Here is a 13,861-nt window from a genome sequence, read left to right as displayed (position 1 = left end):
TATAGGTGTTTTACAATGTTGTGATGCTTTTATTTTGAAAAGGTGCCGTCCAGTGTGAAACGGGTGCTTTCATTTTGAAAGGTAGTGACAGGAAATAACCGGTAGAACGGTTAAATGAAAAAACGAACGGTAAATAATGAGTGCGTAGTAATTCATATTAAGTTGATATAAAGTATCAAAAGGCTTCTATAGTGGCTGACTGACAGGACACAAGGTTTGTTAAAGTTTATTTTCTTCTGTCATATATATTAGTGGCTATATTTGTTGTCTTAACTATAGTAAAAGTGCTTGTTAGCTCTAGTGCTAATGCTAATGTTTGCTTTTTTTTTCAAAATAAAAGCACTGCGGTTATATTGATTTCTAATTTCTGGGTAACCTCTTTCATTATGGGGGTATTGTGTGTATAATTTTAAGGAAAAATGAATTAAATCAATTTTGGAATCAGACTGAAACATTAAAAAATGTGGAAAAAGTGAAGCTCTGTTAATACCTTCAAGATACACTGTATGTGTGACAAAATGATACATAAACACGTTAAATATATTAAATATATGAGTGTGGAAAGTAACCATTTGAAACAAATTACTATTATTATAGTATTAAGTAATTTAATTTTAATACAAATCTGGATAAATAAGTCATTTTTGACCCATATTATACTTTAGAAGTGTCCATATGTTGTGCATCAAAGGGTTAACTTATCAATAAGCACACAAAAACTTTTTTTTCTAGCAACCTCTTGCTTTTAAATTACATTTAATGTAGCAGAGAAATGCTTGAACATACCAGTGTGTGTGGCTGCCCTTCATAGTTGGGTGTGGTTGGTCTTTGCCACTGAGACTGAGCTCCTGCAGAGAGAAATATTGGGATAGGTTGTCGTGGTAATATTTAACTTTACAGCAGATGGAGCTGCAGACACGTTACTGTGCTGAAGAACATTCAACATGCAGATGATCATTTTTTGCTCCAACAATTTCAACTGATTCATTTTTGTGTGCCAAAAACAAGGTTGCAATCAAACTGAACAAGATAAATGAATTGGACTGATGTAGGTATTCTTTGACTGAAATTGAAATATTATCCAAATTTGTGGTTGCATGAAAAAAGGATAAAAGCACAGGATAAAACCACCTGAACTCAGTTTACAAACCTTCTTATTGGCTTAATTTACTCAACTGTTAAGGTTGACATGAATCTTACATCAAAGCAAGATAGCACCTAAATGATGAAATAAAGTGTTTATGAAAATGCAGATTTCTTTATATTGGTGTTGCCAAATTATGGGTTGATTTGAGATTAAATGCATTTAAGTGCCTTGCATAACATCTTAAAATAATGGCTTGTCATGCAAAAGAAGTAACAACACGCCAACTGTACCTGCAATAGCCTGAGGAGATCCAGGAGTAGACGGAGCGGAGGAGAAGTTATTACTGTTGTGGTCCGATGGGTAAATCTGAAAGAATTTAAATCCATGTGACATTGTGACACATTGTAAAAAATGATTTTTTTACTGCAATTTAGTGAAACAGCGAACTAGTGCTGGGCAAAGTGTCAAAATACATTGATTCACGTTAAATATTCTGATAAATATTGTATTATACAGAAAAAAATGTATGTAGAAAAGTCAAATGCCTTGTCATAAACCATTAACAAAAAAGGAGAAAAGTCAAACAAATTAAATAAGAAATTATTAAGTAGATGATTAACCAATTATTTTAAACTAACAAAAACTGTTTTTGTTGGGCAAATGTACATTTTATTCTATTCTGGGATTATTTGTGATAGATTTGTCCATTTTTTTTAACTGAATTTCTTGTACACTTTAATTCATATCCACTGATATACACAACTGGTCAAAAGTTTTAGAACACACCAACTTTTCCAGAATTTAATTGAAAATGATGCAGTTTAATGTCTCAGTGTACTCTGAAATTAATGCACATTTGGAACATTTAAAATTCTTTATTGAGCATGATAGTGTTTTGAAAGTAAAAAAAAGATTCAAAATCACATTTTATGTTGGACTAAAGGACTAAAAAAAGACAAAATTACCAAAAATAGACACAAAATGACTTACAAAGACATGAAAAGAATTCAAAAATGGACAAAATAGCCCAAGACTCCATAGAGTTAAGTTGTTAACCCATTTCTTGTTCCCTGAAAAAGGCCTTTTTGTATAATTCTGAAATGTACATTATTTTTCAGTTTTGGTTAACCTTACCTTTTTTATTTACCTCTGGCAGTTCACCACTTACCTTTGTACCCTTTCAAGCTGTTCATTTGACTTGAACTGCTTGAATTTCAATAAAAAACTGGAAAAATTGGGGTGTTATAAAACTTTTGACCGGGAGTGTACAAAACACAATGCATGAGATTTCAGTTTACCAAAATTATTAGGTCATTGAATTTCTCCATCTTATTGAGATATGTCTTTCAACAATGGACATGCATCTCTTCTATGATAAAACAGGTCACCCTTCTTTGTTAAAGCTGCATTTATTTTTTCGTTCTTCAAAAGATAATCTCCCAACATCGCAGATTCTCTCTTCAGAGGGAATAAAGAAGAATTACAGTAATTGTTTCATTGCCCAGCACTAATTTAAAAAACAACAACAAAACAGAAAATAACTCACTGAGGCAAGAGCCTTTCCAATTTCATCTCCTGAACTGCCAGCTGTGGTGCCTCGGTTGGCTGCAGAGACAAAATAAATAATGTGAGTCAGATGACCCGTTAATTTGTTTTTGAGAAAAGAAAAAAAAAAAATTGACCATGAGACAGACGCTATCAAGAGATAAGTTTATTTTAGAAAAGTTCTTTACCCATGATGCCTTCTCCGTTGATGGCGGGTGTGTGGTTGTAGGTAGTGGGAGCTGAGTGGAAGCCGTTGACTTCGCTGCCGTGCAGAGGATAGTTCTGTGGGGACAGAGGCAGGGGTTGACGCTTCTGGAAGAGGAATACAAGTAGCTTCATAAGGAAAAACCCCTCACAGGAAAATATACAAATGTGACAATTGATTGATTGATTGATTGTCATCATTTCGAACATGCAAGCAATAATAAAAAGAAAAAGTTTAAATATTAATAGATGAATAAATAAAAAACAAAACAAAGAAGCAAAAAAAAAATTAAAAAAAACAGACACTTTCAACATGCTACATGTCAGTATGATAAAAAGCTATATTAATGCATATACACTACCGGTCAAAAGTTTTAGAACACCCCAATTTTTCCATTTTCAATTTATTGAAATTCAAGCAGTTCAAGTCAAATGAACAGCTTGAAAGGGTACAAAGGTAAGTGGTGAACTGCCAGAGGTAAATAAAAAAAGGTAAGCTTAACCAAAACTGAAAGATAATGTACATTTCAGAATTATACAAGTACATTTTTGAATTCTTTTCATGTCTTTGTAAGTCATTTTGTGTCTTTCGGTGTCTTTTTTTGTCATTTTGTGTCTTTTTTTAGTCCTTTAGTTCAACATAAAATGTGATTTTGTATCTTTTTTTTATTTTCAAAACACTATCATGCTCAATAAAGAATTTTAAATGTTGCAAATGTGCATTAATTTCAGAGTACACTGAGACATTAAACTGCATCATTTTCAATTAAATTCTGGAAAGGTTGGTGTGTTCTAAAACTTTTGACCAGTAGTGTATATACATGAAATAATGAACAATTGTGTGTATATAGATATATATCTATATACATATATATGAATAATCAATATAGTCACATACAAATATTATAAACAAGTATATATATACACACTATAAACAACTTATATTACATTATAAATACCTATACATGTAAATTGTAAATTACTATAAATATATAAATATTATAAATAGTGATGAATAGTCAATGAAAATAGTTCATGGTTAAATATTCAACCTCGTGTTAACAGATAATCATCTAATTTATGTATCTCATATGAGATCTTGTATTTAAGAAAATGACACTTTTGAAGGAACCTATGCTAAAATCTTGGCTCTCAATGAAAAGTTGTCCACTTGTAAGCTGCATTAGAACACACGAGCCGTTATAAACAAATGAAAGCAAAAATGATTGAGCAGTTTTTACGCACCATCCTGTCCTGTGGGTTGATTGCAGAGAAGGAACCCGGCTGTCCGATGTGAGGAGAGTTCCCCAGCATGGCGGAGTAGCCAGAAGACGACCAGGGGTCTTCTGGGAAAAGTGGGGATACAGAAATAAGGAACAAATTCTTTACAGTGATATTATGAGAAAGGTTACCAATTTTTGGCTTGGCTCTTTTATTTAAAAAGTCAAAATTATTTTATTCCTGTTTCTTAAATGTGAACATTTTCTTCTTTCTTTACTCCTCTATGACTGTAAACTAAATATCTTTAGTTCTGAACAAAACAAGACGTTTGGGGAAACACTGACCATTTTCTGACAGTTTTACAGAACACACAAATAATCAATTAATTGAGAAAATAATCAACAATGAAAATAATCTGGAAGGATAAGAATCCTCCCTCCCTTATCTCTTGGCTAAAGGATCTAATGTCATTTCTACACTTAGAAAAAAATCAAGTACAGTATTAGGGGGTGCTCCGTCAACTTTTATAAAACTTGGAATCCCATTCTTTCCCTAATTGAGTCCATTTCATCGTTAGATGATTAACATAGATGGTTCTAATTAAGATAAATTGATATAACTTTTAAATGGCCAGTACATGTTTTTAGTATACTGATTTGGTGGTCAAACTCTAGGCACAACATATACAAATTGTTATAGCTATTTTTTGTTTGTTTTTTCCCCAAGTATTCTGTATATCTCCTCTAAATGTCCCTTTTTATTTTATTTATTTAGTATTATTTGTTGTTCTAAAAGGGGGAAAAATGGGTGAATTGTACCTTTTCTGATTGAATATGTATTATGTCCTGACAACCCAATAAAGATATATATGAAAACAATGAAAATAATCATCCTAAGATGTAGCCCTGGTTACCTTGCATATAGAAAGAGCCAGGGTAGACAGCTCCGGGCTTAGCACCAGGATATCCTCCATTGTCTCTTGCATACTCATCACCAGATGTGGAAGCATACACCTAAACAAACATGCAGACGTTCAGCAGTTAGACTGTGATTTCTAAAATTACCTCTTTATATTTAAACAGTGACATTTTAGGATTCTTTTTGCTGAAATTCTTTATTTTTGGACAGCGGTATATGAAAAAACAACATCAACTCAAAAGCAGTTTGTATATGTATGTAAAAAATACATATATGTTTGTATGTACTTATATTTTAGAAGTGTGTTCATTCTGAGAGAGGGAAGGTGTGCACACAGAGACATGAAAAATGTCAGGAGGAGACTTGAGAGAAAATAGAATAAAAATCAATGAGGTTTGCTAAAAATAAAAACATTACAGTGCAGGGTCATTCGATACCTCCACAAAGTGACATAAATATTTACTATATCTATGCCCTATATCCATGCCTGCTTGTATTGTGGGTGGTTCAGGGAAAAAAAGTGCTTTGCAAGTGCTTTTTGTACAAACAAGATAAACAAAACATATATTTATCAAGACGCCTTGCAGGAAAATCAACACTTCCTTAAAAACATGGAAAATTGCAAAGGTTAAGTAAGTACTTTTACGTGCTTTATAAAACTACCCAGAAAGGTTTCATCACTGGACACTCCCAAAATGCATGCCAGTGATTGGCTTCCTGAAACTAACTGTCTTTTTAAAAAATATCCAGAGTGATAGAGACTGTGTTCTCAGTTTGTAGTAGGGGTGGGCGATATGGCCCTAAAAGAAAATCACGATATTTCAGGCTATTTTTTGCGATAACGATATTCTTGACGATATTACGAAATACTCAAAAAGATATAGAAAATATGTTTTTTTTAGTCCGTATAAATAAATAAAAATCTAAAATGTAGTGTGAAGTGCAAATCTCAACAGTTGCCAAATACAAAAAAAAATTACTCTTAACTCTTGAGTATGAGCAAATAAAAAATAAACATTTCAGGGTTTCGGGGGCATATTTTAGTGACATTTTATAAAGGATAATAAATATGTTTTATTTAAGGCATCTTATTTTGACAGTCTTCTTGTAAGTCCTGTGGTGGATTCTGCTAACACACCATGCTCTTATTTTGAAAGCTGCATGTGTTTAGCGACAGAGTGTAAGTAGCTTTTTGTGATTAAAATAACTTTAATTGTTAACCTTACGCCACTACATCAAGAAGTAGGAATGTTGCCAATATCATGATATGCATTTTTTTTAACCATAAAAAAAATATACCGATACGATATGGCACACCCCTAGTTTGTAGCCTTGATGGTCAAAGAGACAACACAGTAAGGTATTGATCAGCCTCTCTTTGCTTTTTAAAAACCTTTTAATCACACTAGCGTCAAGTGGCCACAAGATGGCAAGAGGGAGTCTGCCGGCGGTGGATGCAGGCCGGCTCCTCGCCTGTGGAGGAGAACACAGCGGCCATGCCATGCTGGGCACAGCGACGGCTTGAATCCCAGTGCACAGTGAGCACTTCCTCTAGCTCCCAGGACCCCAGTGACATCGCCCTGCCTCGCCTGCAGCCCCTCCCTAAAACACACTCAGTATCAGCTCGCACACATACCATGCATTCAGTGAGCCAACACACACACACACATTCAAACTAGCACTATCATGTCCTATATGGCATCAACCAGAGGATTTGATTCCAGATATGAAAAAGGACAGCTCTGATATTTTAAATTTTGCACCATAAAGAGTCCAATCACACATCCTTTATACATATTGCTAACAAAAATGGATGCTGGGCCTTAAGTGACACATCTCTCAGACTGAAGATGGACATGAGAAGCCCTCAGTTTCCTCAACACCATCCGCCACCACTCAGTCCTCAGTCTTTTCCTCTCCTCCTCTGTCTGTAGTACATGGCAGATAGAGGAAGAGAGAAAGAGAATGGAGGCTATGCTGCAAAGAATGCTAATCCAGAGAAGGGATTTTTTCTGTAATTTGATTTAACAGGGAGAAGTGGAAAGGGAATGGAGAGATGCACTTCTAATTACAGAGCCATCTGCCTGTTCCTGGACCACATCCAACTCCACAGGCAGCTGGGCTGAGGAGAGGGAGCGAAGAGAGGGAGAGAGAGATGGGGGCTGGGATCCAGTCAGAGAGAGAGAGAGAGAGAGAGAGGGAGAGAGAAAGAGAGAGAGAGAGAGATTGCAGTGGGTGGGGGGGTGGTAAAGGGGCAAGGGGGTGGATTGAGGGGAAAAAATGAAGGCCCTGATGATTTATGAAATGGGTAGAGAGATAAGGGGTGTTGAGGGGGGACAGGAGAAGGTAATCTAAATGACTTAAACAAAGCTTGATATGGCCAGGGGAGTGTGAAGGAAACAGGGGATTTAAAATGATCACGGTTAATTCAGGGGAAAACATGACGGAGATGGCTTCATTTAACAATAGGCTTTGAGTTGTTCTTTCACGGGGAACAATGTCGAGTGAATCCTGCTGCTCTAGATGGGAACAGAGAACCACACAATGACTGGTGCTGCTGGATAATTGTATTCTCAGGAAGAAAGGGGATTTCTAGGGTAAAATCCTCAACTAATAGGGGTTTAATGTAATTCAGGTTATGACCGTGTAAAGGTCTCTACACTAGAAAAACACGGGTTGTGGCAAGGCAAGGGGTGGGGAGTAGATGAAGATTAACATCAAACTAACCTCACAACCTGCTTTAGTCAACCACAAGGGTTTGTGATTGGTCTACTGGACAACTAGGGGGCAGAAGAGAAGTTGTGTGGTTGTGGCAGATGAGAGGAGGTGAAGGGTCGGGCAGGAGTCTTGTGTACAGGTATTGGTGGGTTATAGAAGTCAGAAAGCTGGAGGGGTCACAATACATTGATTCACGTTAAATATTCTGATAAATATTGTATTATACAGAAGAAAATGTATCATGTAGAAAAGTCAAATGCCTTGTCATAAAACATTAACAAAAAAAGGAGAAAAATCAAAGAGTTACAAGACATTAAATAAGAAAGATGATTAACCAATTATTTTAAAAACCAACAAAAACTGTTTTTTTTGGGAAAATGTACATTTTATTCTATTCTGGGATTATTTGTGATAGATTTGTCCAGCTTTTTTTTAACTGAAAAGAGAAAAAGAGAAAAGAGAAACACCCTTTGCGGTGCAGGACATTATTTGTCCGTTTGCTGATTACGGCGACATGATTTAAGTAACAAAAGTAGATAAAGAAAGCAGAAGTTGATGGAAGCAGGAAGGGAGCGAGTGTGGGAGGGACGAGAGACCACAGGATCATCATCGGCAGTCATTAATCTGGGCTCAGACACGGGGCTAAGAGGCCTCGCAAGCACCGCGCCTCACAACTGGGTCACTCACAGGGGGAGGCCCACCCAGGCCATCATGTGGTGAAGCGTAGGCGGAGGGCTGGGTGAAGTGGGGGAGGGGGGTTCACACACACACACAGACAGACATCTCATCATTCGCACCAAAACCACGCGGCCATCGTTCACACTGCAGGGAATGACTGAGGTTCAGACAGTGAAAAAGAGGGGGCTTCGGCCAGACAGAGTGTTCACACTCAATCTCTGTGATGTAGTCACCGCCACAAAGTGAGTCCACACTGCAGCCACTTCAACACGACAACACCCACAGGTGGAGGACAGCACTGATGTCATTTGAGAAAACAAAAAAAAAACAAAGTCACTAAGTCCAACTCTGATACATCGATACCAGGGGTGTCAAACTCAAATACACAGTGGGCCAAAATTTAAAACTTGGACAAAGTCGCGGGCCAACATTGATATTTATTGAAAAAATTGACCTAAACAAGTTCAAACGAAATGGAACAAGCAAAGCTTGATATAACTTAATATTGCAAACATGCAAAATCGAATATCAAATAAAAACAAACAAACACATCAATGGCATTCATTTCGTAAATAAAATTTACATAAAAATCGTATGTCCCTTTATTTTATATGCGGCCTTCTTTAAATTTAAATATAACAGTAATCTTTTTCCACAGGCTAAAAATAAATGTGAGAATAAAGAAACAATAGCAAACCAAATGACTAATAATAATATCCATGCCTTGGACTAGCAAGAAAAATAAAGACAACTTTAATTGTTGCTCAGTTTGCTACACACTGATCTACTGTGTTCAAGCCAAAACATGAGCAGAGCATTCTGGGATTTGTAGTATTATTTGCGCTGTATAATAATAATTTGGTATTGCCTTTCTGGGACAAATTTCATTATACTGCGGGCCAATTTTGGCCCGCCGGCCAGAGTTTGACACCTCTGATCTATACTATCAGTCGATCCAATACGAGTCCACCTAATCAATGCAGCCGGCTACAGTAGTTGCATATGTTGCAATTTTATCTCAAGATACTTAATGCTTGACTTCCTTTACTGCCAGATAACGCCTCCATGAATCTGATTTGAATCTAGTCATCCATATAAATCCTCTGAATTTACTTCATCCATGTGCTGAAACATCAACATAGGCATAAGTCAAATTACATTTAACTTTCTTTAAGTTAATGTTGCGCGATTATAATTACGTTGTTGAAATCATAGGGCTAGGACCGGACCAATATGCAGGTTTTTATAGGTACAAAAAAAATGTATAAATAACTTTTCTTAATCTTTCTCTCGTCTGCTTGTATTACTGGTGTTCTGATTCAAAGTGCCGTGCTGAAACACGAATGCCACGAGTGCGGAGATCCAGTTTGTCTTTTCAGTCACTCTTGTCATCTGAGAAGTACAGTAGCGTGAGGACTGGGTGACAGAAAATGTTTGTGCAGTGGCAGTATTTCATATTGATGATCCAGTGGCGGCTCAAGTAGCAAGACTGGACTCTATTAGCAATAGTAACATGAGCTACTACCTACTGGGGTTCGTCTGAGTTAAAATACTAGGTTAGCTGTTTTACAGTGCATCTGTTGGTCCGGGACAATAAAGAACTTTCATGTTTATCTGCAGGGGGAAGTATTCAGAGGCGTTTGTGTTGAAATTGCTATGTGGTATTCAAATTGAGCAAATGGCCTCTGAATCATCTATCAGCAGCTGAAAGTGTATGGTCGGACTGGCTGATAATCAGCTCACAGCACTCCGTGGAAATAATCTATAAATGGGAATAATGTGGGCAACTGCTGCCTGATTCAATTCTTTGTCAAGTCACTTTAAAAACCAACAGTGAGATTCATTCAGGATAAATTCAAACATGTCACAGTGACTTGTGTTTCAGCTATGTGTGGTTGCCATCATCCACACATCAGCTGCTGGGAATTCTGGGCCCACTGACAAAATGTGACACTTGGTACAGTAAATCAAAGCACTATATGGTACTTTGTAGCGCTTGGGGCTTCGATAGCACTCTGTCGAATCCAAATCCAACTGAATCCATTTAGGATTAGCCTTCCTATCTTAAGCAACAACAGTTGTGAATTATCTAATTTTTAGGAACTAAAACGCCATGACTGATATTAAAAGAAGTGAGACTCTGGCTAGACAGCTTACATATTTTGCTATTAAGCTACAACATCCTAAACCGTTTCTACACTGGTCCTGATACTTAAGTTTTTTCCAAAATCTGTTCGAAAAAAGTCAGAATTGCTCAGACAAGTGTTCTTATAATGATAAATACCCTCGTCCTTGCAAATTGAGAGCACATGCTAGTAGAATTAGCATAGGTAGATGCCCTGCATATCATTAAAAAGGCATGAGACAACAGGGCTGTGTGCACAAAAAACATCAATAGTTCTGAAGTGGAAGTACTTCTGCAGGAAGTGAAGGCCGAGCAAGCTGTCATATTTAGTAGCATCAGTAGAGGAGATTTCTTTAAAAAACATGCACAAAAAACAGGACTACTGTGGGGCAATAAATAGCAATATCAATCACTAGTTATTGGATGGCATGGTTATTGTCAGATCTGTGTGAATGGCAACAAATCATAGTGTCTTATTACAGACTTTGAACTGGATCCAAAAGTGCATCAGCCACCAGAGCTTTGCTGCTTGAAACCCTCATGCATTGGTTGCAGAAAACATATGTACCTTCATTACACAAATCCAGGACCTGTGTGTACTTACAAAACATATAATTCAAACTGAAGAAGGTGAGTTACCAGAGTACTTCTGCAGGAAGTGAAGGCCGAGCAAGCTGTCATGTTTAGTAGCATCAGTAGAGGAGATTTCTTTAAAAAACATGCACAAAAACAGGACTACTGTGGGGCAATAAATAGCAATATCAATCACTAGTTATTGGATGGCATGGTTATTGTCAGATCTGTGAGAATGGCAACAAATCATAGTGTCTTATTACAGACTTTGAACTGGATCCAAAAGTGCATCAGCCACCAGAAACCCTCATGCATTGGTTGCAGAAAACATATGTACCTTCATTACACAAATCCAGGACCTGTGTGTACTTACAAAACATATAATTCAAACTGAAGAAGGTGAGTTACCAGACTTTACAAAGTACCTTGAAATCCTATAAAATTGCTCGTCTACGTGACAAGCAGACCACTGAACACCACTTGAAACCACTTGAGTGTAGTGTAGAGACCACCACAGTGATGATGTTTATTGGGCCCTGAGTTGCCTGACTGTCAGCTCACTGAGAGTCTGACTGAGCAGAGGGTCTTTACCCCTGTCTGTCACAGAACTGCTCAAGCAGAGTGGTGGAGAGCGCTCTGTATGTGTGTCTATGTGTAGCAAGTGTGTGTAGTGAGAGAGAGAGTATGAGAGAGTGAGAGAGAAAGGACTGTGAGCTGTGAAGGCAAGCAGAAATAAGCTCTCACCGAGGACGGCAGGCCAGGGGGTTTCCGAATCTTCTTTGGCTGGGTTTCTACATACGGGCAAGACGGAGACACAGAAAAGGTGAAAGAGAGACAAAAACACAAATGAGGACTTGGCAAAGTGATATTTGTCAATGTTATAACAGTTCAAGTACAGTTTCTTCTTCAAGTGCAAAAAATCCAAATGCAAAACAGAAAACACACTGCAGCATATGTGGTAGTGTGTATGTGCAAGTCTGTCAGTGTGAATAAATGTTGCTGTGCAACAAAAGTAGAAAAGCTTTGTAGTGAAAAGATTTGTTGAATGTAGGCAAAATGCCTACAAAAAACAAAGATATGACAAATACAAATTGTACTTAAATTTGTGTTTGTATTTTCGTGTAATGTACAAGAAAAGCACTTTTGGTCTGGTTAAATCAACTTCATTTATATGATATATTAAAAAGGAAAGAGTGAACTAGTAAAGCTTCTCATAGTTTTGAACAAGACATCACTTTAGGCTATATTATATTAAATTGTGATGTAATATTTTACTATTTAACTTTGTATAGTTGTTTATTTGTATGCATGTAACAAAAAGAAAAACCGGATGTAAACTAAAAGATGTGTAAAAGCATATGAACACCAATAAATACTTGGTTAAAAAAAAATGTCTAACATATTACATACACCAAATGCTATAAAATCAACAAATGCATTTATTTTTAGTGGCCCCACAACAAGCCCCATGTCTTGTCCAGTCATGTTACCTATGCCTGCATCAGGCGGCCTTCTCCTGGGGTTGTTGGGGTATGACGGGTAAAACTGGGAGCCAGATTTCAGGCCAGAGGGGGACATGGCATCTGGGCTGGGCATTGCGATTTCACTGGGCAGAAAACCAGGCTAGAAGAATAGAGAAAGACAGGGAAATAAAGGTTTTATTAATACTTTCAGGGGCGTGGGGGAGTAGAGCACAAACAGCATAACTTCTAGGAAATGAAGACAGTTAATTCAAAGTATTTAACATGAAAAGAGAAGTGAGAAAACAGGGCTTCCTTTGCATGACACATTATGTGACATTAGCTGTCACACAGGGAGATGTGAGGAATGAGCTAAACGGAAACATACCTGGCTTCCAAAGGGAGGAGGGTATGGTGGTCTCTCAGTTTTACCTGCAAGATAAAAGCGAAGATTATTTTAGTGCAAGTGGAACCATGAGTTGTATACAGACATTAAGGGGTAATGTTCTGTGCAAAAAAACAAATGAAAAGTAGGTTTTCTAAAGTACAAAAAGTCCAGGGATGCCCTCCCCTTTTTCAGTACGCTCAGCTGCATAAACCCGCCTGCCAGACAAAACCCTGGGGAAGGTTTCCGCTTCAGTGCCCTAACATCCCCAACACTCAACGAATGAACACAGGCTCACACACACATACATGCATGTAGACACATACACATTTTGCCACCCAGAAAACAAAGTAACAGTCGAATCGAAAATAAAAAATTGCAGAATTCCTTTATACCCACAGCAATCAATGTATATTCGCACTTTATTTTTTTACCAAGAGACCAATGTGTCAGGGCTGTATCATTTAAAATTATAATTACATGATACAGTCTGTGGTATTAAGATTTTTAGTTTATAGAATTTATTGTGCAGCTGAGACAACAGATAATGTTTAAAAGATAATTCATTTTTGACTTTTTTGTGACGATGTAAAACCCCCCCCCACTCCTTTTTCTTTTCTTTGTCCCTTTTTATTTATTTATTTCAATTATTATTATTTTATTTTATTTATTTTTTTATTTTACTTCCTCCTCTTTTCCCTCTCTCTTTTATCATTATTTATGTATTTTATCTGTTATGTTTATGTGGTCAGTTTATTCATTTTATACAGACTATGTCTAAATATCTAAACATTGTATAGTCTATTTGCTTTCGTTTTGTGTGACTGTTTGTTCTGAAAAATCATACAATTTAAATCTAAGGATGTGTACAACATGTTTAATGTATGTATGTCCCTCTGGTTTTTTTTTGTATACACATCAATAAAAATATAAAACACAAAAGATAA

General features: G+C 36.7%; 1 protein-coding gene across 7 annotated transcripts in view; it reads right to left on the bottom strand.

The window, feature by feature from the left end:
* The window catches only part of tcf3b (transcription factor 3b), a 40,962-nt gene that overhangs the window by 11,253 nt on the left and 15,848 nt on the right, over positions 1 to 13,861 (bottom strand). For 4 of the 7 annotated variants that reach the window (XM_059341997.1, XM_059341994.1, XM_059341995.1 and 1 more), the window contains 9 exons: positions 12,918 to 12,961; positions 12,560 to 12,692; positions 11,814 to 11,860; positions 4,971 to 5,070; positions 4,082 to 4,182; positions 2,821 to 2,944; positions 2,634 to 2,692; positions 1,378 to 1,453; positions 787 to 848 (listed from right to left, as the gene is read on the bottom strand). In XM_059341997.1, coding sequence (XP_059197980.1) covers positions 787 to 848; positions 1,378 to 1,453; positions 2,634 to 2,692; positions 2,821 to 2,944; positions 4,082 to 4,182; positions 4,971 to 5,070; positions 11,814 to 11,860; positions 12,560 to 12,692; positions 12,918 to 12,961 — 746 coding nt within the window. The remainder of the gene's footprint in view (positions 1 to 786; positions 849 to 1,377; positions 1,454 to 2,633; positions 2,693 to 2,820; positions 2,945 to 4,081; positions 4,183 to 4,970; positions 5,071 to 11,813; positions 11,861 to 12,559; positions 12,693 to 12,917; positions 12,962 to 13,861) is intronic. The other 3 variants (XM_059341996.1, XM_059341998.1, XM_059341999.1) reach the window with 3 other exon arrangements.

Source organism: Centropristis striata, chromosome 9 (genome assembly GCF_030273125.1).
Source record: "Centropristis striata isolate RG_2023a ecotype Rhode Island chromosome 9, C.striata_1.0, whole genome shotgun sequence".
Taxonomy (NCBI): domain Eukaryota; kingdom Metazoa; phylum Chordata; class Actinopteri; order Perciformes; family Serranidae; genus Centropristis; species Centropristis striata.
The sequence above is the reverse complement of the archived record's forward strand: the minus strand, read 5'-3'. Positions and strand labels throughout refer to the sequence as shown.